This window comes from Coffea arabica, chromosome 9c, assembly GCF_036785885.1.
Source record: "Coffea arabica cultivar ET-39 chromosome 9c, Coffea Arabica ET-39 HiFi, whole genome shotgun sequence".
Lineage (NCBI taxonomy): Eukaryota > Viridiplantae > Streptophyta > Magnoliopsida > Gentianales > Rubiaceae > Coffea > Coffea arabica.
The window spans coordinates 505385-529149 of record NC_092326.1 but is presented as its reverse complement, the minus strand read 5'-3'; the positions used below and the strand labels follow the sequence as shown (position 1 = coordinate 529149).

The following is a 23765-nucleotide window of genomic DNA, read 5'->3' as shown; positions in this document are numbered from 1 at the left end:
AGTTTACCTTCAACGATCTAGTTAGTCTAGATTAAGAGGAAAGTTGTAAGAGAGTTTTTAGAGTATAGTGCTTACAGTGTATCTCCTTAGTCTTTGAGTGAGATTTCTGTATTTATAGGAAATAATTGGGAAGGAATGACGATTGGGTTCAACTTCCTAAGACTTGACAAACTGACGTGTCAGTCTGTCTTGATGGGTCTATCAGACACGCTTTATCAGACGTCTTGTTCCCCTGCAAGTGTCAGTCTGTGACCTGATTTCAGCCGTCCCATTAGCCACAGTGGCACCTCATAGTGGCCACCACGATAGCCGAGGTGAACGGGACAAATACTAGAACCTCAAGAATATTTCACCTCGGATCGGCCTAAAGGCCGAGGTGGAGTTCGGGGAGGTGGAACCTCCATGGTGGAGCTTGGCCGAAATGACCACCCTCACCATGCATCCTCCTGTTGCAATGCGTGAGTGTGTGATATAATCTTCCAATGATCAAATTCAAGGTCTTTGGTAGGGACATTTTGGCCTGCCATAGCATGTGCATATTTTACTAACTTTTCCCCAAGTTGAAGCAAGATTTTTCTATTAATGCTGTAAGAAATTCTTTTTCTTAATTACACACCTAGCTGTCAGGACTTAGGAGTAGAGGTGGCAATTTGTCTCAAATCTCAATGGGCTACCCATACCCAAAGGGACTTTGGGCGGAATGGGTATTATAATTTGATATTGGGTTTAAAATGGGACATATCCCAATTGTACTCATTAATTGATAGGAAATGTTGGGAAATACTTGGGTACCCATTGGGCCTAAATTTCTCCCTACCCATATTTGGCACCTCTTCATGATATCAATGAGGAGCTTGTTTGTCCTAAACCTTTCGTTTTTTATTTTGAGTAGCCATCCTTCACTGAAGAGAATATCAAGGAGCTCATTTGGCGGGAATCTGTAAAATTTAATCCGGATCCTACTCATTGAGAATGGGACTAATGGTGTATGAACAAGTACTTTGACATGACTTCCACTGAATACTTTGTGTTGTATCCAGAGTGAAATCCCTGATTAGAATCATGAAATAAAACAACGGAAATGTTGAGGCTGACAAAATTTCTACATGGTAGATCTCAATAGATTTTTCTTGTCATTTTCTTTGTATTTTAAATGTTCCAATATTGTACAAAGAAATTGAAGCAGCGCTCACATAGGCTTAACTTACATCCAGGAATGCAATTTCGCTTTGGGTGATCAAAGAGAAGGATCCCTTCTTGCTGCAATCTTATCTTGTAATTTTCTATTCAATTGCATAACTTTAATCAAATGTTTTATGTTATCGAGTATCAAGGCAGCTGAGTAGTTGTCCTAAGAACTTTGCATAGAGTGTAAAATGAATTCATGGAAATATAAATTCACAATAAGACTAAAAGAAATTTAATAAATAAAAAAATTAAAGTTATTTAAAAAATAAAAAATGAATTAAAGGAAAAAAAATATAGAAAATAGATTTGGGTATTGAGCGGGATCAATCTAAACTCATCCCAAAGTGATCCCGTCCAAGTTAGTCCCAAAACACATATGGGTAAGGTTGGTTCTAAACCCATATAACTTGGTTCCATTTCAAATCCAAACAAATTCTGCCCGTCCCGCCCATTTTGCCACCTCTACTTAGGAGAGAACCTTTTCTTAATTTGTTCTTGGGAGAGAAGTAAACAAACAAAATATTCATCCAGCTCAAGCTTTTACTGGATCCAAACGTCTAGATGATACAACTGGTCAAGGATCAGTGGCAACAAACGCTAATAATTTGATTCAGTCTAATTGACTAAAATGTTTTGGCAAGGTAGAGTGTTCTGAAGAAAGGTTTTTGTTTCCAAAAACTTTTGAAGATCTTGCACCAAATACTGCAGACTGCCACCTTTCCTGCAGAAGACACACACATTCTCTCTCTCTATCTCTCTTTCTCTAGAAGAATATAACTCGTCAACTTTTATGGTTTTACCGGGACATGAATGGCACTGCTAATTTGCTCCTCCCAAGTCAAAAATGTCTGCTAGCTTCATCATCCTCGATCAATTCAATCCAAGAACTGGTTAGCAAGATATTTAACCCAATATAAAGGGTCCCTAGCCTGCTGGAGAGTGGACACCCCACTTGACATTCAGTTCATATCATCATGGCTTCCTTTCATAGACTTCTTCTCTTATTTACAATACTCTGCATCTGCACAGCTGAATCCGCAGAGCTTTGGAGTCAGTTTTGCAATCACAATTCTCAAATAAATAGTACCCAGTTGTCAGCAAACATCGATAGTTTATTGGCTGAATTGATGTCAGGAACTGTCCAGAATGGTTTCAGCACCATCTCCTACGGCAAAGCCGAAGACCAAGTCTTTGGCCTGGCACAATGCAGAGGAGATGTGAGCAGCGAAGACTGCTCGAGCTGCGTTGAAGATGCATCAAAACAAATTCGCAAACTTTGCCCAAGTCAATCTGATGCTCGAATTTGGTATGATTACTGTTTTATGAGATATGGTACCAACAAATTCTTCGGACAAGTTGATACATCAGTTGGGATAATCTTCTACAATGTTGAGAATGTAACCGATCCTGATTCTTTCAACAAAGAACTGGTAAGTTTGTCAGATAAGATCAGTTCAGAGGCTGTTAAGCCCGGAAACAAAGGGCTTGGGAGAGGAAAGAAACAGTTGTCACCTTTTCTGACTTTATATGAACTGGCTCAATGCACTAGGGACCTCACGCCGCTTTCTTGCGATCAGTGCTTGGCCATAGCAATTGGGAACTTCCCTATCTTCTGCAATAACAAGAAAGGATGCCGAGTTCTCCACGGTAGCTGCATCGTCCGTTATGAGTTATATCCGTTTTTCTTTCCTCTTGATCCAAAAGAGACCTTAGTCAATATGCCTCTAAAGTACTACCACTCGTCTACAGTACACAACCCTTAAATAAGTTAGATGGTTGTTATATGGAGCGAGTCAGCTCTACACTGAATTGTATGCTCAGTTGTTTCTGTACTGTCATCATCGACAAATCCCTGTGTGACCTCGTTTCCACGATCAATATATATACTCAATAATCTGTCATGCCATTGGCAGGGCAACTGATGAATCCCTCCCTCCCCATACGCAAATTCTTCACTGATGGTTTGCCACAAACGTTTCAGTTTGTCGTGGCAGGCTATGCCACAACATGCGGGTAAAGGGTGGGAATGTGTTTTTATTTATTTCGCTATGGTTGGCCATGGAATACCCTTTCATCACTTCTTCTTTCCCTCCTAACAAAAAAAAAAGACATTGAAATGAAAATATATAAATGAGAAATAGAAAATGCCATTAAAGATTTGGTATTTGTAGTCAAAAAAAGATTTGGTATTTTTGTTTCTTATTTATTTGTTTTATATTTCCCTTCTATCTTTTTTGTTTCTTATTTATTTTTTTATTTTCCTTCCATCTATTTTGTATTTAGAAAAAATTAATTAAGATTTTGTAAGCCAAAATATAGGTTTTCAAAATCATCTCTTCTCTTCCCATAGAGAGAGAAAGAGAGAGAGAAGAAAACAGAAAAAAGTAGCTAAAGGACGAATTTATCAATTTATTAGTTTGATTTTAACTTTTTACGGTTGACCATTAGTTTTAATAGAAGAACAACAATGATATTTTAATGTAAATTATGATAGGGTTATATATCATTTTTAAATCATAGGGGAGTAATGTGATAAAGCAACAAACCAAAGGAGGAGTAAAATGTAATAATAAGGGTTAAATATAAAAAAGCACCTCATGGTTAAGTGAATATTCAAAATAACTCCCCATAGTTTAAAAACATATAATTTAACTCCTTATGGTTTTTTTTTTTTTTTTTTTTTGCAAAACTTCAATTTGTGATTATTGTTATTAACTACTAGATGTATTGAAGATATACACTTTTTTTTTAATAAATGTAGCAATATTATTGATTCGAACCAAAATTTACAATAGTAGCAGAAATTACGCAAACCCAAACCCTATCACATCCTGAACTTCCTAATTGAAGGCACTCCTAGTTTATCTAGCTGGATTGCACCACGAGCCATCTGTGGAATCAGTCGGATGTGGTCATAAACCCTAACCTTATGCTCAGGGTGAGCTACTCCCACATTAGATAGAATATCAGCAACATTGTTCGCCTCCCTGTAACAATGAATTATCCGCGGGGATTCACCCAGCAACTGCCAAATCTGCCCCACCTCCCGCCGAACATGCCAAGGACACTGAAACTGCTTCCGCAGAATCCCCACCAAGACCAAGGAGTCTAGCTGGATGCCCACATTACCAAACCCCTTCTGACCACACTCGCGAAGCCCAATCAACAGGGCCATAGTCTCCGCCCGTAAACTAGAGGTAACTCCTTATGGTTTGAGTTAAAGTGAAATTATTAGTTTTTCTGTTAGATTTAATAGTCAAATGGGTATAGTCAAACTTTTTGAATGAAATCAAATTGTCCTTCAAAGCAATGCCAAAATGAAGCCGTGAGTAGTGCCTTTAACGAATTCAATCGAACCGAATACTTGGTGCGTTTGGTGTTCAGACTCTGTTTGTATATTATACCAACAGTATTCGAGTTTAGCTCGAATATTAATGAATTGTAAATATTGTTCGAATTTGATTCATTTATTTATATAAATATTCGAGTTCAAACTCCAGTTCGGCTCATTAAACTATATGAGTCAAATTCGAGTTCGAACTTGAACTCAAATTTGGTTTTGAAGATGATTTAATTATATTTTTAATAAATGATACATTATGTAGAATAAGTTTAATTGTATTTATTGATTTTTAAAAATAAATAATGCTAATTTATGTATAATTACTTTTTTCGTAAAATATAATATATATTTAATAATATTAAATGAATTTACTTTTATTTTTATTTTTATAATTATATATATATATGTATTCATAAACTATTCGAATAGTTCGCGAATAGGTTCTTATTCGGCTCGATTATTAAAAGAGCCTAATATTGTGTTCGAACTTGATTCGTTTATTAAACAATCCTAATATTGTGTTTGAACTGGATTCGTTTATTGAACGATTGAGTTTTTTCGAACTCGAACGAGCCGAACTCGAACACATTCGCAAATAGCTCAATTTGTTAAAGCTCTTGCCGTAAGGAGGTAAAATGTAGGTTTTCAAATTATAGGAGTTAATATGAACATTTGCTAAATCACAGGGAGATTTTTGATATTTGGCCCTAATAACAATAAAGAGCAAGATAACATCTTGGGGAAAAAAAGAAAAGGAAAAGTTATATTTCCACATCCGAGAAAGCTATTTCGAGCTCAACCATCCACATTTCAGTTAATAACCTCTTGGAATTCGACTTTTCAGCTCAAAATCTAGGTCCAAATATGTAAAACATTTCCAAGGGCACACGCATAGCTTTCCAGATGAAGGCAACCTGAAACGGTGAGATATGCCTGGCGAGAGAAAAAAATCCTCCGAGAAATTGAGCTTGTCTGCTCTTAGTGATTTTTCAGATTTTGCCTCCTCTCTTGCTTCCAACTGTGCTACAAATGAAGGGTTGATAGTATCAAGGCTGACACCGGCAGTATTATCCACAATATTTTTGGTTGTATTACTGTTTCTTTGTTAAAAAGAGTTGTCACTTTGAAATTTCTTGCTGAATCCTTCAGTGTCCATGGATGTAATCACGGGCACTTGCACGTAAAGAACCATGATTCTGGAAGAAGGTATGAGTTGCTTGATTGAGAGCATTATTGATTCGTGTGATCACATATGCAACCTGAAATATTTCCAACAAATTACTCAAAATTTAAAAATTGGAGTGTCACAATATCAAGGCGAAAGGGATCCTAACTCCCAAGTGGATATAATGTACTAGAAAATCTGGTTGGTCTTGACACTCATTCTTTTACGTTTAATGATTTGACATTTACATTTTTACACTTGATCACCATCGAGATAGGTAAGTGTGCACTTAAATAGTATTACTATATGTATAGCACCACGTTTATGTACACATATTGAATAAATTCCTGATTTCGCATTATCTGCCTCAGCTACCATATTAGCCAACAAAATGTTAATGATATTCGACCACTTAAACCACTATTCTTCATCATCAATTGCATTTCTCAATATTACCACTTTGATAATTTACAGCATAACAATTGCTCACGTACGATAACAGCAAAATATTGAGCATCATTCTCTCTAATATTGTTAAGGAAACTACTAAATCTCTTCCTTGTACCATTTTATCACCTGTTCATAATAAGTATATTTTGGACGAAATTTACGTTAAAAAAAAAAATAAACCAACAATGACGATGACCTCAATTATATAGTGAAGAAAATCAACGCATTACGTCTGCGCGTTTGTATCATCTGTTAAGTTATGATTGCAGATGTATATTGGTGGCTGGTAGAACTCTACTTGTGGTTCTACATGTTTAGATGCCTTACTATTTTTCGATATTGCAAGGATTTAGTTGGAATTTGGGGGTCTGTTTGTGGGCAATTAGAGATTTAGGTGTGAAAGATTTGGGGGTTTAGAAGTGGAGAATTTGTGGGTTGCAGGAATTCAGGTTTTTTCAATCCAAATTTAGGGACTTGGTTATACAATTAGTAATTTGCAAAGATATAGAAGCAGGAGAGACAAGGACGGAGAGACAAACAGCATCTCATTTGGCTTACAACTTCTATTTTTAAGGCACCAACGAAGAGCGACAAATTACCTATTTACAAATTTAGTAAAACATACACTCTCTTTTTGAATTTTCATTCTTTCTTTTGCTATATTCCAAATTTTTTCGAAAATTTAACAAGTGGAGAGAAGAAATGAATATTTAAAATCAGACCTCTAGGTCGTGAGACTTCGACATGAACCACTAGATTAATACCTTATCAATTGTAAATTATCTCAATGCGGCTAATTGGTGACTTTTACCTCTTGTGATGTCATATGCATCTTATCAACCATATAAAAAAAGATTACATTTTCCACACCGATTAATGCGTTTAATTCCTATTCTGTTGAAACATATTTCATGCTGTAGATCATCAAATTTCATAATTAATGATAATCTTGTGCAAACTAGATACATTTCGTCCAATTTTAAATTTGATTTATCCTATGGTTTTTCCATAAGAACAATGAATCAACTAGAAATTTTAAAATATCATTCAAGAAACTTGTGAATGAATTTTCAACTAGTTTTTGGCTGGAATCCACTGCGTACCTTACATGTGATCATATTTTAGGGAGAAATTGTCAAATCACATTTCACATAATCTGATTTATAATTCCTCAATTTTACAAAATAAATTTTTTGGTCTCTCACATTTCATTAATTGAATTTTTTTCTCTCACATTTCACTAAATGAAAATTTTCATCTCTCATTGATCATGTGTACGAACAGTTTTTTCTTGTATTTGAAAATTCATATATATGTGTCTATTTAATTTCACCAGAACAATATAAATAACATGTAAGATATCTATATTTAATTTCACCTAAACAAGCTAACTGTAGGTGTAGGTGAAATCAAATAGAAATACATTACATGCTATTTGTACTATTCAAATAAAATCAAATAGATATATACATGAATTTTTTTTTAAAAAAAAGATATTAGTAAATATGATCGATCAATGAGGGATAAAAAAAAAATTCATTTAATAAAATGTGAGAGACGAAAAAATTCATGTTGTAAAATGTGGGACTATAGGTCAGATTATATGAAATGTGATTTGACAATTTCTCCTTAAAAAATGATTGCACAGGGTGAATTTCGGCCAAAAACTAGTTAGATACCTAGATAGGGAGCAAATTTGATTAATGTGAATTTGTAAATGACATAAAATTACACTTTTAAAAGTAAGGGACAAAAAAGTCATTTTACAACATGTGAGGAATGTTTTGAATGATTTTTCCTTTTTTTTTTTGGTTTACAAATAATGAGGTTGAACTTAATTTCACTTTTATTTTTGCATTTACTAATATTTTTTAGCATAAAATATCTAGTCCCATTCACTAAAAGGGTTTAGAGTAGCTTTGAGTGGAGTTGTAGATACAGCAAGAAGGCATCATTAGCATTTAATTGGACATAAATAACCACTATTCGTACTTGTGCCTAAGAATAGAAGCAATTATGCATAAAGACATACATGATCACGCTCCTGGAAAGCCTTGTTCCTTGCTTATTATCTTTCTCAGAAAAGAACTTGAACAACAATATAATGAGTTAAAAATAAAAGTGACAACCAAATATTTACAGCACAGGTCTACGCACTCAAATCAATTTTTTATTTTGAATCAATCTTCTATATACTAATACTAGGCTTGGTTGCATCACAACTAATTTTATTGAATTTGAAATCCAAATTTGCATACGTGACATACATCCAACTACATTAATGTATACACTGTCCTTTTATTGAAGATTAGTCCTTTTCTTGTCTTTTTTTTTTCTCTCAAATGTTTGTGGTACAATTACAATTAATTTGAAGCCATGTTTTTTATGGCTATCTATCCAAGTAAAACACAAGTAGCATTCTAAGTATCATTGCGATGGTCAGGTGCAAATCTAATCCTATGACATATATTACAGTAAAAAAGGGTTTGTTTAAAGAGTGTAGGGGTACTTGTTTTTAATTTTTTTGTAAAAATAAAATTAATTTGAACAAGTGTCTAAATATATGCCTACGACAAATGTGAATTTGAGCATTCACATAGCCAGTCATATATAATTTTGGTATGCTAATCAGTGTTCACTAACCTCCTGTGAAAAAATTATAAGAAAAAAAAAATAAATGAAATCTTGCAAGTAATTATGAAAAAGTAAGATGAATCGATAATCTATTCGTGTATTTTTATTCCTTCATTGATTCATTGCATACCAAGTACAATGAGGCGTGGAAGACTGGTATTTTTCCCCGAAAACATTAATGTAATTTAGTTTTCGGCCGTAGGTCCACTTCGTCGACAACGATCTGTTGGATCGCAGCCTCTGCTGTAAGGATTCTTTGAACGTGCCGGTGCACAATTTTGTGGGTCTTTCCGGTTACATCTAGGATCATCTCCCTTCATAGCACCTCCTGAGATCGATTCAGCATATGAAGATGGTGCAGTTAACAGAAGTGCAACAAGACAAAGCAAAAGGACTTTGTTGCAAGTCTGCACCATCTTGAATAAAGAATCAGATGATTGATTTGTTTTTTTTTTTTTTCAACTAGCACATGTCTTGGGGTTTATGTAATGATACGAGATCAAACAATGCAGAGGCTTTGCATGTTTTGTGGAATAAGTTGACGGTCAGAATCACTTTCTAGAAATAGAAACTAAACATGAGGTATTTAACTATTTATTGGTCACTGAAACCATTTTTTGCGTAGGGAATGGAACATGCAGCCTCCCATGTTTTTTTGGAGTAGAAAAAACAAAAAAAAAATAATAATAATAACTTTTGAATTTTAGATACAATAAAAATATAGATAATAGAAACTTCTAGAGAAGAAATATACATGAATCCTCAGCCCTCCTCCATAAGGCAATTATCCGGCTAGCAGGTCATTGAACTTCTCTAGATCGATCTGTATGTTATGCTGGATGGAAGAACAATAAATCTCAGCCAAATGTCATTGATCATACATGCCTAACCTGTTGAACATTCATCTGACAGCCTATGAACTCAACTAACCAAATGTGGTTGATCATAGGCGCCTAACCTGTTGAGCATTCATCCGACAGCCTATGAATTCAACAACTTTGATGTTCTCCCGCTTGTATCTTCATGAATTCCAAGTGTGCTTTACCATGGACCTTTGCTGCAAAGAATTCCCTGATGAACTTTTCTACTGGAATACTACGAAAACCTGCTGGATTGTGTGGTCCAATAAGGCTGCGAGCAGGGGCCACTTCTGCGTCTAGGTTAGAGCTATAAAATGTAGCAATAGATAGCCGTTCTCTGTCAGAATTCACTGTTGCTCTGTGCTCAATACTCCGATACAAGCCATTGCTGAGGATCTGTGCAGCCAAAGAAGACATATGAATAGCATTTTCACAAGCACCAATAAGAACAAGCACTACAGTTCCTGTGGAAAAGCTACATGTTCGAGAAGTTTCTCAAATAACGTCTACACTATGCTCACCAAGAAAAAAGATTGATGAAATAGTTGAAATGGTATTCTCATTGAAAGGCTATCAAGATATATACCCTTGTCCACAGACCATTCTCTGATATCCTATTTAACACGACACCAACCTTCTATTTATGCGACAAAGAGTATGCAAGTTCCAAAATCACAATAGTCTCTAATTTTAGTATGTCATAAGCTAATTAGCTTCACCTCTATTATGTCACCAACATTGACTATTAATGCATCTGGAAGTGGCGTCTCTAATTTTAGTATGTCATAAGCTAATTAGCTTCACCTCTATTATGTCACCAACATTGACTATTAATGCATCTGGAAGTGGCATTACTGGTAGCCATCTTCCGTCTTTCCGTATCTGGAGGCCTGGTGTTCCATTCAGCTGAAATAGAATTGTCAAAGCATCTGCATCTGAGTGCGGATTGAAACCAATTGCCATTTCTGGCTCTGGGCATGGAGGATAGTAGTTCATACGCATAGACTGTACACCATCACTAAACAAGCCTTTCAGTTCCTCCTCATCAATCTTCAGAACCTTAGCCATTTCCCTTAATAGTGTCATGGCTAGGATTTTGACTTCCAGAGAGTAAGCTTCCATTGCATCTCTGCAATTTTTAAGAGAAGCTAAAAATTGCTTGTTAACAAGATATCATCTCTCTTAAATTAAAAATCTGTAGAAAGCCAAGCGGCGCACAATTTCCTTTGAGAAACATTTCATTAAACAAGCATATATTGACTGTTATTAACAGTCCTTGGCCTTGCTCATTACAGCAGCTGCACTGTGACTGACAAGCAAATTCATGCATTGAAACTAGAAAATTAAACTCTCAAACTCATGTAATGTTACCAGATTACCAGTCCCTATATTGCACAGCGAAAGGGTCAATACCATTCTATTCATATAACTTTAGGCTATATATTACCTGACTTATAAAGTTTCAGCAGAAAAACTACATAAGAATAAGAGGAGGTGGAGGAAAAGAAGAGAGGGGAGGGAGTGGGAGAGAGAGAGGACCTGAGTTTTAGGGGCAGCTTTTCGAATAATTCCACTTTCCTAAGTTTATCAGGGAGGGTGGTTATGTAAAACATGTCTGACCAGTCAAGCTTCTGCTCCTCTGATACAACAAAGAGCTGCCCAAAGCCCTCGTGATTCTCTGGCTCTTGCCATAAGGCCTTCTTTTCCTCAAAAGGAAGTTTGAAGAAATCTGTAATTTCATTCCTCAAGCAATCTAGCAATGAAGTAGAAACTCCATGGTTTACGACCTACTCCAGGAAACAAGAAACAGAGTCAGAAAATTCACCTATTAATAGTTTATAAAACCTGCTCATCAACAAAAGTAGGACCAATGATAGGTTTGGGTGCATGGTCAATTGGACCAATGATGCTACACTGTGTTCAGGATACAACCACATAGATGACCCTGATGGAACAGGAGGGGTATTGGCTATTACCCAATTGATAATAGGCTGGGCCGACCTGATTAACACAGTACAAAATATGTCCTTAATCTCCCTATATATAAACCCCCTAACTCCAGGTGACTACACATTCAATGTTCCCTTCAGAACTATTCATCCATTTATCTCAGATCTGACTTGAGGCTTGAAGTGACCTCAGTTAAACCTTGGTCATAAGTGATTATTTGTGCAGACTCTTATAGCATCAAGGTTTTCTGCATATCCGACCTGATTAGCTCACCATAACATAACAACAGCTCAACTCGGATAAAATCTTGCTTCTTTAATAGACACTAACAGTTGGGTAAGGACTCAATTTTGGCGGAATATTACATGCCATAAGAAAGCAGGACATGATACAATCCAGTCCACTTTCCTCATCTAAGCAGTTTCAACTTCTAAACAATCCAATCATCCAAGAGGAATTTCACTCATCAAATTCCTCAAATTCAAAAGTGAGAGGGCTAATGATAATTTACCTAACAAAGCGCCCATATACTGGCTGATAAAATTGGAAATCAGGCATCTTACTTGAAACTCATGTTAAAGCTTTTTGGGCTCCCAATATACTACATACTCTTGCTCTGATGCAGCTTCAAAGCACCAGTTTCCTATAACCTATGGAAAGCATTTACAGTGCGTAAAGAAAGCACTAAATATGGCGATAGGAAAGTGCACAGAACATTTTATTACCTCTAAAAGTTACACCTAGCTACGCCAAGAAGCCTTACAAAGTAAGAATTGGATATAAGGTTATGCATAAAGCAAATCCAATTCAAACAAATTACAACTTTTTAAATAAAAGAATGAACCAGGACATTGTTCACAGCCATGACAGAAACACCTCCAGCGTATATCCAATCTACATGAACTGCGAAAAGTATGTTGTTTTACAATATTGAGTCAACACTCATTTTCTCCATATGCATTTCCTTTGCCCGAAATATAGATTCACATAACATAATAGAGTAGACAATTTGAAAGATTAAGCATAAGCTCTGTAGACATAGAATGTTAAGCTGCAATGAAGTCAAGCTGCAGCAAGACTCCTCAGTTAGGTTTAGATAGTTCTAGCCTTTACAGAAATCCCCTGCACATTTGCTATCAACAATCAAGATTACCAAATCCAAATATCGTATTCTAATAACCGTATAATCCAGCATATAATCTCGACCATCCGAATTCAAATACAGCAGTATCCAATGTCAACTTCCCTCAATCTTATTGGACTGCAAAAATATTTCTCATCAATATACTCCATAAATTCGAAATTGCAGAAATTTTATTCATGAGATATGTCAATAGAATCAATCATCCCACAAGCTCAGCTCAAGACAGGATATCAATTACACAGTCAGCAAGAGGAGGAAGAACTAAATTAATCTAACCTGGAAGAATCCCCAGTCCTTGCAAGCTAAGTGAAGCTTCTCCAACTCAGAATCCATGGAATTTTCAGACAGCAATCTCTCAACATCGATGACGGGTACTGCTGGAAGCGAAGTTTCGTGAGAAACAATGGGTGATTCTTCGTCGTGATGAACGTATCGAGGTGGGATTTTTGAGATGGGCTGTTTGGCAAGCTCCTGGACACTGGGAACTATGAGGGATTTGCCAAAGTTGACGAACTGTAGAGGTGACTCCTCCATGGACTGTTCGACGCCAGAGTCCAGACGTTAGAGAGCAAGGGATTGGGATTTGGGGCGGTCCAGACGTTATCAGAGGATCCGTCCCTGAGCAGTCCTCTTATTTCCTATATTGGAGCAGCAGTGAAGAAAAATGACATCATTTCACTAAGTGGACAGAATAAAAAAGTGAAAAAATGTATTGAAATCTTAACGGTGTCCGTTTGAGACAAACGGATTGATTCAAAATTCAAATAGCAAATGCAAAATTTTGAATCAACAGCATGCTTGGAAGGCCGTGGATTCATAAGTCTGGGGCTGTGTCTTTTTCATTACATCAATTGCTGAAATTCATAGTAAATGACAAGCTGATAACTATCTTTGCCGAGGAGAATTGCCTTGTAATTACCGATTCTGAGTCCAAAGAAGAGAGTAGCCGAAATGCCACCGTGACCCCTCATAGCACGGCTGATATTGTTTCCGTAAGTTGGATAACAAAAGAGGAGCAAGCTCTGTCAAAGGCCAGTGTCATGATGGCTAAAGAAATGATCCGTGGAGGCTATGAATTTGACAAAGGGCTGGGACGAGATTTGCAAGGAATTTTGAAGCCAGTGGAGATTGTTGAGAAAAAGGATTCGTTTGGTTTAGGGTTCCGACCGACCGCTAAGGATATCAGAGAAATGAAGGAACGTAAGAAAGCGGAAAAAGAAGGAAGGCAAAGGGCTCTTGACATTCCACCCTTGCATTATACTTTCCCACGACCAGCCGAGGTGATCATGTCAGAAATTAACCCAGTTGACGAAATTGAAGCTAGTTTGGCCCAATTGTTCGTTGGGGCAACATTTGAAGATAGTTTTCTAGACGAAGCTGAATTTCCTGACATCCCTGAAGGATCAATTCCCAATTGGACAGCCAAGTTTCTACCCATTCGGAAGGAGTTTCGGTAAACTGAAAGGGGTTTATCATTCATGTGAATTCATGAAAATACTTTTGCATCTGTAAATAGCCAATGAAAATAATTTTACTTTTTGACTAACGTTTGCGCATGTAAATATTGTTAAGTTTTCATTTCCATTTGCTTTCAATCAAAGGTTTTATAAAATGCACAAGTTGTTCTTGTCATGTTGTTTTGTTTATTCATTTGTTTATATTTTTGTCGTATTGCTTGACCATTTGTTTGTTGTATGCTTATTTGCTTATTATCCCACATTCGTTAATTCTTTCAGATGGCCAAAAATAAAACTATTTGACCCTTTGGATATCACAGTTCTGGAATACGATAATGGCAATCTCTATATCACTCACGACTTGGAGGTCTGTGAATCCGAACTCCAAAGCGAGAGTGATAATGAGGAGGTATTTGATTCTTTTGCAAAGGACCTTGAACAATATGAGGAGAAACCAAAACCGAACCTGGAAGAAACAGAAAAGGTTAACATTGGCACTAAGGATGAAGTTAAGGAGGTACAAATTAGTATTCATTTGAATGAGAGGCAGAAAAAGGAGATGCTTGAATTCTTGACTATGTTCCAGGATGTATTTGCGTGGTCCTATGATGATATGACTGACATTTCAACTGACGTAGTAGTGCATAGGTTACCCACAGACCCTTCTTTTCCCCCCGTAAAGCAAAAACCCCGAAAATTCAAACCAGATATGAGCCTCAAAATAAAGGAGCAAATTGAAAAATAACTCAAAACCAACATTATCATTGTTTCCCATTACCCAATTTGGTTTTCGAATCCAGTCCCTGTTTCAAAAAAGAGTGGAGAGGTGCGAGTTTGTGTTGATTATAGAGATCTCAATAAAGCCAGTCCTAAAGATGATTTTCCTTTGCCGAATATTCACATTCTCCTGGACAATACTGCTGGGCATGAGATTGAATATTTTTGTGATTGCTTTGCTGGATACCACCAGATTTTGATGGCAGAAGAGGATAGAGAAAAGACTGCTTTTATCACCCCTTGGGGCACCTTTTGCTATCGAGTCATGCCTTTCGGTTTAAAGAATGCCGGAGCTACCTATCAGAGGACCATGACCACCTTGTTTCATGATATGATCCACCAGGAGATGGAGGTTTACGTGGATGACATCATAATCAAGTCTAAGAGGGCAGAAGACCATTTGGTTGATTTGAAGAAGTTGTTCGAAAGGTTGCGGAAGTACAATTTGAAGCTAAATCCTGCAAAATGCGCCTTTGGAGCACCCGCAGGTAAGCTGTTGGGATTCATTGTCAGCAAGAAGGGCATAGAGCTTGATCCAGCAAAAATCAAAGCAATTCGAGATATGCCAGTGCCGAAAACTCAGAAGGACGTGAAAAGTTTCTTAGGGAAGATCAATTTTATTGGGAGGTTCATTGCCCAGCTAACTGCCACATGCGAGCCATTGTTCAAATTATTGAGAAAGAATGTACCGTTATATTGGAATGAGGAGTGCCAACAGGCTTTTGACAAGATTAAAGATTATTTGTTGCATCCACCAGTCTTGGTGCCACCGAATCCGGGTCGACCATTAATCATGTACCTATCCGTGCTTGAAGGAGCAGTTGGTTGTGTCCTTTGTGAGACCCCAGTTCGTTCTACGTTGATATATTCATTATTTGGGCGGTAACGTTTGGTTTTGGGAGTATTTCGAAAACCCTAAGTAGGGATTAAGATTTAAACCCTAAGTTCCGGTTAAGATTGAAAACCCATTTTTCTACATTTTCTTTATTAGAAAATTCTCCAGGATAATTTTCATGAGTAAATATCGATTTTAGATGATTTTTCTAGTATTGGTTAGATTTTGAGAAATTAAGAACGTATATCGGACGTGGGACCCACTAGTGCGAAAAGTTCGGAAAAATTCGGCCAATTAGGTTAAATTCCGGATACTGTGTAAAATTTATCGGGTGTTAAGAGATAAGTAGAGAGTGAGATATGATTGATGTGAGAGAGAAAAGAAAGGATAGGAATGCATTAATGGTGGTGACATGACCAAAAGATTAAATATCCAAAAATTGCTCAAAAATCACCATTTTCTTGCACCTTGTGGCCGGCTCTCTCCTCTCTTTCTTTCTCTCTCTCTTGCTCCAAGTACAAAGAAGAAACACTTCAATCTTGTTCCAAATCATCAAACCAACCATCCAACCTTGATTTTGCTCCATAAAACATCTTCAAGTGGTGGTTATGAGTTGTTTTGTGGATTTGTTTGGAAGAGCTAAGGTGGTCTACAACTCCTCTTCTCTTGTATACTAGGTAAGTGATGATTTAACATACTCTTGCACTTAATGAAGCTTAAGTTATGCTTATTAGTGATTAAAGTGCTGAAATTTCTGGTTTTTATCTTGGTTTGAGATGAATTGGTGAAGTTTTTAATTTATTGATGAATTTTCTGGTTTAATTGGATTATGATGTTGTGGGTGTTTATGATGGTTGGTAATGAGGGGGAATGACTCTAGTAGGTGTGTTTGAAAAGAATTTGCAATCAATTTTGGGTTTGGAATGAATTGAGAAAAGTTAGGGTTTGATAATCCCTAATTCTGTCCGGTTTTGGATCATAGGGTTAGAGGCCGAATTTGACTTTGCTCAAAACATGAACGTTGTAGGTATTGATGTGTTTGAGGTGCCTGTAAAATTTCAGGTCATTTGGATTAGTGTAGAGTGAGATATGACGAAATTACTGTAGCTGTTCTGCTTTGATCAGAATGCGAAAACTGCGATAGTAATTGGCCATTTTAACTGGAATTGATTTGGATTTTAGAGTTGGTTTCTTCTGATGAAATGTAGCTGGATGTCTTAGGTAACTTATGCCTTTGGAATTTCGGCATTTGGACTTGTATGGACTGAGATATACCGATTACAGTTTTATGTGATTTGCAAACCTGTTTTGGTAATTCTGGATTTGTATTTTGCATATTTGACCTAGTTGTGCTAGGATTTGGACTAAGTGGCCTTCTACATTGTTGTACTCCTGTTTCTTAGCTTCGAAACGGTGGGTCTTACACCCCCATCCGATAACCGTAGTGAATTTGGTGCCATTACCGCATATTGAGGTCAAATACGGTTTGTGATTCTGGTACGTTTTTGGAAAGTTTATGGCTGGAACTTTGGCTTCACATTTGACTGAGTTACAAGCTGTTTGGGCTTCCGACCAAAACACCAAACTTATAGCCCTATATCAGAGCTTTCTAACGCCCTTGAAATTTCATGAATCGGATTTATAAAACCTGAGATATAGCCGAGCAAACAAGGCCTGCCCGTGAAAATGACCAGAAATCTGTTTTGGTCCTGATGACCAATTTCCGTTCCGAATTTGGATTGCCGACCTTCATGAAAGTTGTTCCATTTGGAATGAACTATCTAACTGCCAATTTTCAGCTCTTTTGAACGTGTGTAGCATAGAAAACAGTTTGCACTCAAAACTGACCATTTGTGCATTGGCTAGATTTCGTAAGTGATTGTGTTTGATTCATTTGGGACTAAAGCCTCCAGTTTCAGTTCTGGATGTCTTCATAACAGTTGTTGTTCATCCTTTAAGCTTTGATATGGCGTCTCATACGCGTTAATCCGATATTCGTAACTCAACTTATGAATAAACTAGAAACGAGTGTCAAATCTGCCGTTTCCGCTAACGGCCGTCTCCGTTTCCGTTCGTCATATTTACGTGCGCGCGTGCCGTTTTTGCCGTTTTGCTTGTTTTAGGCACGATAGTAGTCGTTTGCGATATTATGTGACACAATCCTCTATTTCAGACGGTGGTGAGCTGGGCGGAACTGGTGGGACCCACTACTAGCTGTTCATTTCGATCCGACTTCGTACTTTTGCTATTTCAGTTTCTGGGTAAGTATTCAGGCCAGTTTGGTGTGTTTTCTTTGCTATATGTTTGAGATATGTGAAAAGGGCACTTAGGCGAGGGTGTACTTTATCGCACTCGATCTAAACCCTAATTTGAATGTATAATTGTACTTGGCATATGTATATGAACCTTTTGGAACCAAAACCCTTGAGCTTGTGGCTCGGGGCGACTTTCAAATAAAGTTTGTGAAGTTTGCAAAGTTTGTGATTTTGAATAATTTTGTGAAGTTTGTGAGTTTGGGGCGAACTCTTGACCTGGTTGGACTATTCGAGCCGGTAAGGGCTTGGTCGAAGGCAGTCCAACTTAGTCTGAGGTCACCAAGTTTGTAGGTTCATGTTATGAACCAATTTTGTGAATCCGGTTCACCGAGAAAGTGACCAAGTTTGTGACCCGAGCTTGTGACTCAAGCTCAAGTTTGTGATTTCGTTCGCCCGGGCAAGTTTGTGAGGTGACTGGCCAGTGAGGGTGATAAGGTGTCGGTGGGTGTACAAGTGAAGTTCTACGGACTATTATTTGCGGTCGACGGAGTGTCGGCAGGAGATCACGCATGGCACATGAGTTGGCTTTGGAGCCACCTGTATTCTTATTATGTGATGTTACTTTTCTGCTTTTGCTTTACTCTTATTGTGTAACTGTTACGTGAAATTTATGCTTTCGCCCCTGTTTACTTACTAAGCATATAGCTTACCCCATTCCTTTTGTTTTCCTTAGCAGGGGCCGACGCGGGGACTTTTGGCTCGTATACTAGTATAGTTAGATTGGCTTGTAATAGTTGAACAGTTAGGATGTTTGTTTTTGTTTTGGTGGTTTGACTCGATACTTTTGGAGAATGTAATTATAACTCTTTTGGGATTGTATATATTGTATTTAGTGCTCTTTCGAACTTTAAGTTTTGAGTCCTGGCGCGAGCTAGGCAGGCGGCCCGCCGATACCCTTGGGTTCGCCCTTGGGAGAAGTGGGGTCGTCACAGTTGGTATCAGAGCTTAGGCTTCAGATTCCTGTAGTGTATCCTAGGCTTGAAGTTTAGGATGCCGAACTGTGGAATTTGATTTGATTTGAAAGTCAAGCAATTGAGGGATAAAACCTAGAGCCTGCTTCGCATGGTCTCCGCGCGGAGTGAGCTTGGGTTGAGTGGTGAATAGGTATGAAGGATTAAGTGCTCGTTCGAGCATAAGCTATAAACCCTGAAGTGTTATAGGTCTTCAATCTTTCTCATGATATCTAAGGACCATAGATAGGTATGTTGGGTAGGAAGTTCGATTTGTAGATGGTTTACTCTTGGGACTGGCCAGCTCGAGATGTGAACTATCTTATTTCGGATTCTTGTGCCCGAATACTCCAGAATTGAGGCGATGCAAGCTACTAGGTACTTGAGACTTGTATTTTGGAAACATGAACAGGCTTTGCCTGACTAGAATGCGTACAAAAGGTCAATGGACATCTAGTTTGGATAGTAAGGGACGTGAGAGATCAGACGGGCTGATACTGGGACGACTTCACCTTTTTCTTTTGGTTCGCCTGTATATTACGACCACTTGACGTTAGTATATGTGTTTGTGTACATGGTTATCTGTCCAACTTGATATGTATTTGTATACTTGCTTGTCCGTCTTTTGATATGGCGTGTTATGTGAGATATGTTATTTGTGTAATTGGTATGTTGGATTTTGTTATTGTAGTCAATTTACTGCATTCATTCATTAAAGTACCTTTTTGGAAAGAAAAGAGAGAGAAGGGAAAACTATATATATATGTGTGTATATATGTGGAAGGAGGACATAGTCGCGGACATGGTCATGGCTGTGGAACAAAACGAGGCCGAGAGTTAAGAGAAGAAAGGGAGGAAACAATAGCTGAACAAAACATGGACCGAGAATGCCACTTGTGTCCAAGAATTGATTATGACCCATTGTTTTGCCCGACAGGCTACCATCTGAGTTCCAGCAATTTTGTGAGATGGCACATTGGGTTGAGATGTATAAGGAAATTGCGGTTCTTCGAGACGAAATAGAAGTCCAAAAGAAACTAGTCGCATACTGGGAAGGGCGATGGAAGCACGAGTATTCAGAGAAAATTGAGCTCTTGCACAAGAACTTAGAGCTAAAAAGGAAATACGAAGGGATTTCCGGGGAGGCCTTAGCAATGGCACAGAGCACTACTTCTATGGGGGTTCCAGAGAAAACTCAAAGGACAGAAATATCAAGGCCGCAAGTGAAGACCTTCCATGCAAAGAAAAGGAGCGCATCTCTTGAGAATCAAAGGCCAGAACCGAGTAAGCGAGGTAGGTCATCTGCTAAGAAGGGTCGTGGAGCGGGTGGTGTGACAATTTGTGGTTATTGTAGAAAATCCAATCACATTGAAGTGAATTGTTGGAGAAAGGGGAGGAGATGTCTGCGCTGTGGGAACGCCAAGCACCAAATTGCTAATTGCCCGGGTTTATTGCACGAAAAGAAAGGAACTCAGCAACTAACCCAGACCGACCCTGGATCGTCAACTAGAGAAGGGACTGGAATGAAGAGCCTCGTTTCTTTTAAGAACGTGGAAGGTACAGGCTACTGGTTACTTTAGATTTGATAGATTCCGTTCATAGAAATTTCGAGGACGAAATTGTCCTAAGTGGGGGAGATTGTGAGGCCCCAGTTCGTTCTACGTTGATATATTCATTATTTGGGCGGTAACGTTTGGTTTTGGGAGTATTTCGAAAACCCTAAGTAGGGATTAAGATTTAAACCCTAAGTTCCGGTTAAGATTGAAAACCCGTTTTTCTACATTTTCTTTATTAGAAAATTCTCCAGGATAATTTTCATGAGTAAATATGGATTTTAGATGATTTTTCTAGTATTGGTTAGATTTTGAGAAATTAAGAACGTATATCGGACGTGGGACCCACTAGTGCGAAAAGTTCGGAAAAATTCGGCCAATTAGGTTAAATTCCGGATACTGTGTAAAATTTATCGGGTGTTAAGAGATAAGTAGAGAGTGAGATATGATTGATGTGAGAGAGAAAAGAAAGGATAGGAATGCATTAATGGTGGTGACAAGTGTCACCATTTCATTGGAGAAGACTTAAGAATTACTATTCACTTTCTTGACTTTTTTGACCAAAAGATTAAATATCCAAAAATTGCTCAAAAATCACCATTTTCTTGCACCTTGTGGCCGGCTCTCTCCTCTCTTTCTTTCTCTCTCTCTTGCTCCAAGTACAAAGAAGAAACACTTCAATCTTGTTCCAAATCATCAAACCAACCATCCAACCTTGATTTTGCTCCATAAAACATCTTCAAGTGGTGGTTATGAGTTGTTTTGTGGATTTGTTTGGAAGAGCTAAGGTGGTCTACAACTCCTCTTCTCTTGTATACTAGGTAAGTGATGATTTAACATACTCTTGCACTTAATGAAGCTTAAGTTATGCTTATTAGTGATTAAAGTGCTGAAATTTCTGGTTTTTATCTTGGTTTGAGATGAATTGGTGAAGTTTTTAATTTATTGATGAATTTTCTGGTTTAATTGGATTATGATGTTGTGGGTGTTTATGATGGTTGGTAATGAGGGGGAATGACTCTAGTAGGTGTGTTTGAAAAGAATTTGCAATCAATTTTGGGTTTGGAATGAATTGAGAAAAGTTAGGGTTTGATAATCCCTAATTCTGTCCGGTTTTGGATCATAGGGTTAGAGGCCGAATTTGACTTTGCTCAAAACATGAACGTTGTAGGTATTGATGTGTTTGAGGTGCCTGTAAAATTTCAGGTCATTTGGATTAGTGTAGAGTGAGATATGACGAAATTACTGTAGCTGTTCTGCTTTGATCAGAATGCGAAAACTGCGATAGTAATTGGCCATTTTAACTGGAATTGATTTGGATTTTAGAGTTGGTTTCTTCTGATGAAATGTAGCTGGATGTCTTAGGTAACTTATGCCTTTGGAATTTCGGCATTTGGACTTGTATGGACTGAGATATACCGATTACAGTTTTATGTGATTTGCAAACCTGTTTTGGTAATTCTGGATTTGTATTTTGCATATTTGACCTAGTTGTGCTAGGATTTGGACTAAGTGGCCTTCTACATTGTTGTACTCCTGTTTCTTAGCTTCGAAACGGTGGGTCTTACACCCCCATCCGATAACCGTAGTGAATTTGGTGCCATTACCGCATATTGAGGTCAAATACGGTTTGTGATTCTGGTACGTTTTTGGAAAGTTTATGGCTGGAACTTTGGCTTCACATTTGACTGAGTTACAAGCTGTTTGGGCTTCCGACCAAAACACCAAACTTATAGCCCTATATCAGAGCTTTCTAACGCCCTTGAAATTTCATGAATCGGATTTATAAAACCTGAGATATAGCCGAGCAAACAAGGCCTGCCCGTGAAAATGACCAGAAATCTGTTTTGGTCCTGATGACCAATTTCCGTTCCGAATTTGGATTGCCGACCTTCATGAAAGTTGTTCCATTTGGAATGAACTATCTAACTGCCAATTTTCAGCTCTTTTGAACGTGTGTAGCATAGAAAACAGTTTGCACTCAAAACTGACCATTTGTGCATTGGCTAGATTTCGTAAGTGATTGTGTTTGATTCATTTGGGACTAAAGCCTCCAGTTTCAGTTCTGGATGTCTTCATAACAGTTGTTGTTCATCCTTTAAGCTTCGATATGGCGTCTCATACGCGTTAATCCGATATTCGTAACTCAACTTATGAATAAACTAGAAACGAGTGTCAAATCTGCCGTTTCCGCTAACGGCCGTCTCCGTTTCCGTTCGTCATATTTACGTGCGCGCGTGCCGTTTTTGCCGTTTTGCTTGTTTTAGGCACGATAGTAGTCGTTTGCGATATTATGTGACACAATCCTCTATTTCAGACGGTGGTGAGTTGGGCGGAACTGGTGGGACCCACTACTAGCTGTTCATTTCGATCCGACTTCGTACTTTTGCTATTTCAGTTTCTGGGTAAGTATTCAGGCCAGTTTGGTGTGTTTTCTTTGCTATGTGTTTGAGATATGTGAAAAGGGCACTTAGGCGAGTGTATACTTTATCGCACTCGACCTAAACCCTAATTTGAATGTATAATTGTACTTGGCATATGTATATGAACCTTTTGGAACCAAAACCCTTGAGCTTGTGGCTCGGGGCGACTTTCGAATAAAGTTTGTGAAGTTTGCAAAGTTTGTGATTTTGAATAATTTTGTGAAGTTTGTGAGTTTGGGGCGAACTCTTGACCTGGTTGGACTATTCGAGCCGGTAAGGGCTTGGTCGAAGGCAGTCCAACTTAGTCTGAGGTCACCAAGTTTGTAGGTTCATGTTATGAACCAATTTTGTGAATCCGGTTCACCGAGAAAGTGACCAAGTTTGTGACCCGAGCTTGTGACTCAAGCTCAAGTTTGTGATTTCGTTCGCCCGGGCAAGTTTGTGAGGTGACTGGCCAGTGAGGGTGATAAGGTGTCGGTGGGTGTACAAGTGAAGTTCTACGGACTATTATTTGCGGTCGACGGAGTGTCGGCAGGAGATCACGCATGGCACATGAGTTGGCTTTGGAGCCACCTGTATCCTTATTATGTGATGTTACTTTTCTGCTTTTGCTTTACTCTTATTGTGTAACTGTTACGTGAAATTTATGCTTTCGCCCCTGTTTACTTACTAAGCATATAGCTTACCCCATTCCTTTTGTTTTCCTTAGCAGGGGCCGACG

General features: G+C 37.9%; 2 protein-coding genes across 3 annotated transcripts; one reads left to right on the top strand and one right to left on the bottom strand.

The window, feature by feature from the left end:
* Positions 1-2162: 2162 nt before the first annotated feature.
* Positions 2163-3094, top strand: LOC140014048 (cysteine-rich repeat secretory protein 55-like). Its single transcript, XM_072064354.1, has one exon. It carries the CDS (start codon positions 2163-2165, stop codon positions 2949-2951), a length of 789 nt encoding a protein of 262 aa, XP_071920455.1. The 3' UTR covers positions 2952-3094.
* Positions 3095-9464: 6370 nt separating this feature from the next.
* LOC140004347 (protein SRG1-like) lies at positions 9465-13393 on the bottom strand. 2 transcript variants are annotated; one of them, XM_072064986.1, is made up of 5 exons: positions 13011-13393; positions 11180-11427; positions 10445-10769; positions 9739-10036; positions 9465-9615 (listed from the first exon to the last, which is right to left on the bottom strand). In XM_072064986.1, the coding sequence occupies exons 1-4, from the start codon at positions 13266-13268 to the stop codon at positions 9770-9772; spliced, it is 1098 nt and encodes a 365-aa protein (XP_071921087.1). In that variant the 5' UTR covers positions 13269-13393; the 3' UTR covers positions 9465-9615; positions 9739-9769. The 2 variants fall into 2 exon arrangements, with proteins under 2 accessions (XP_071921087.1, XP_071921084.1); XM_072064983.1 differs by having other exon boundaries at positions 9465-10036.
* Between the last annotated feature and the right edge of the window lie 10372 nt (positions 13394-23765).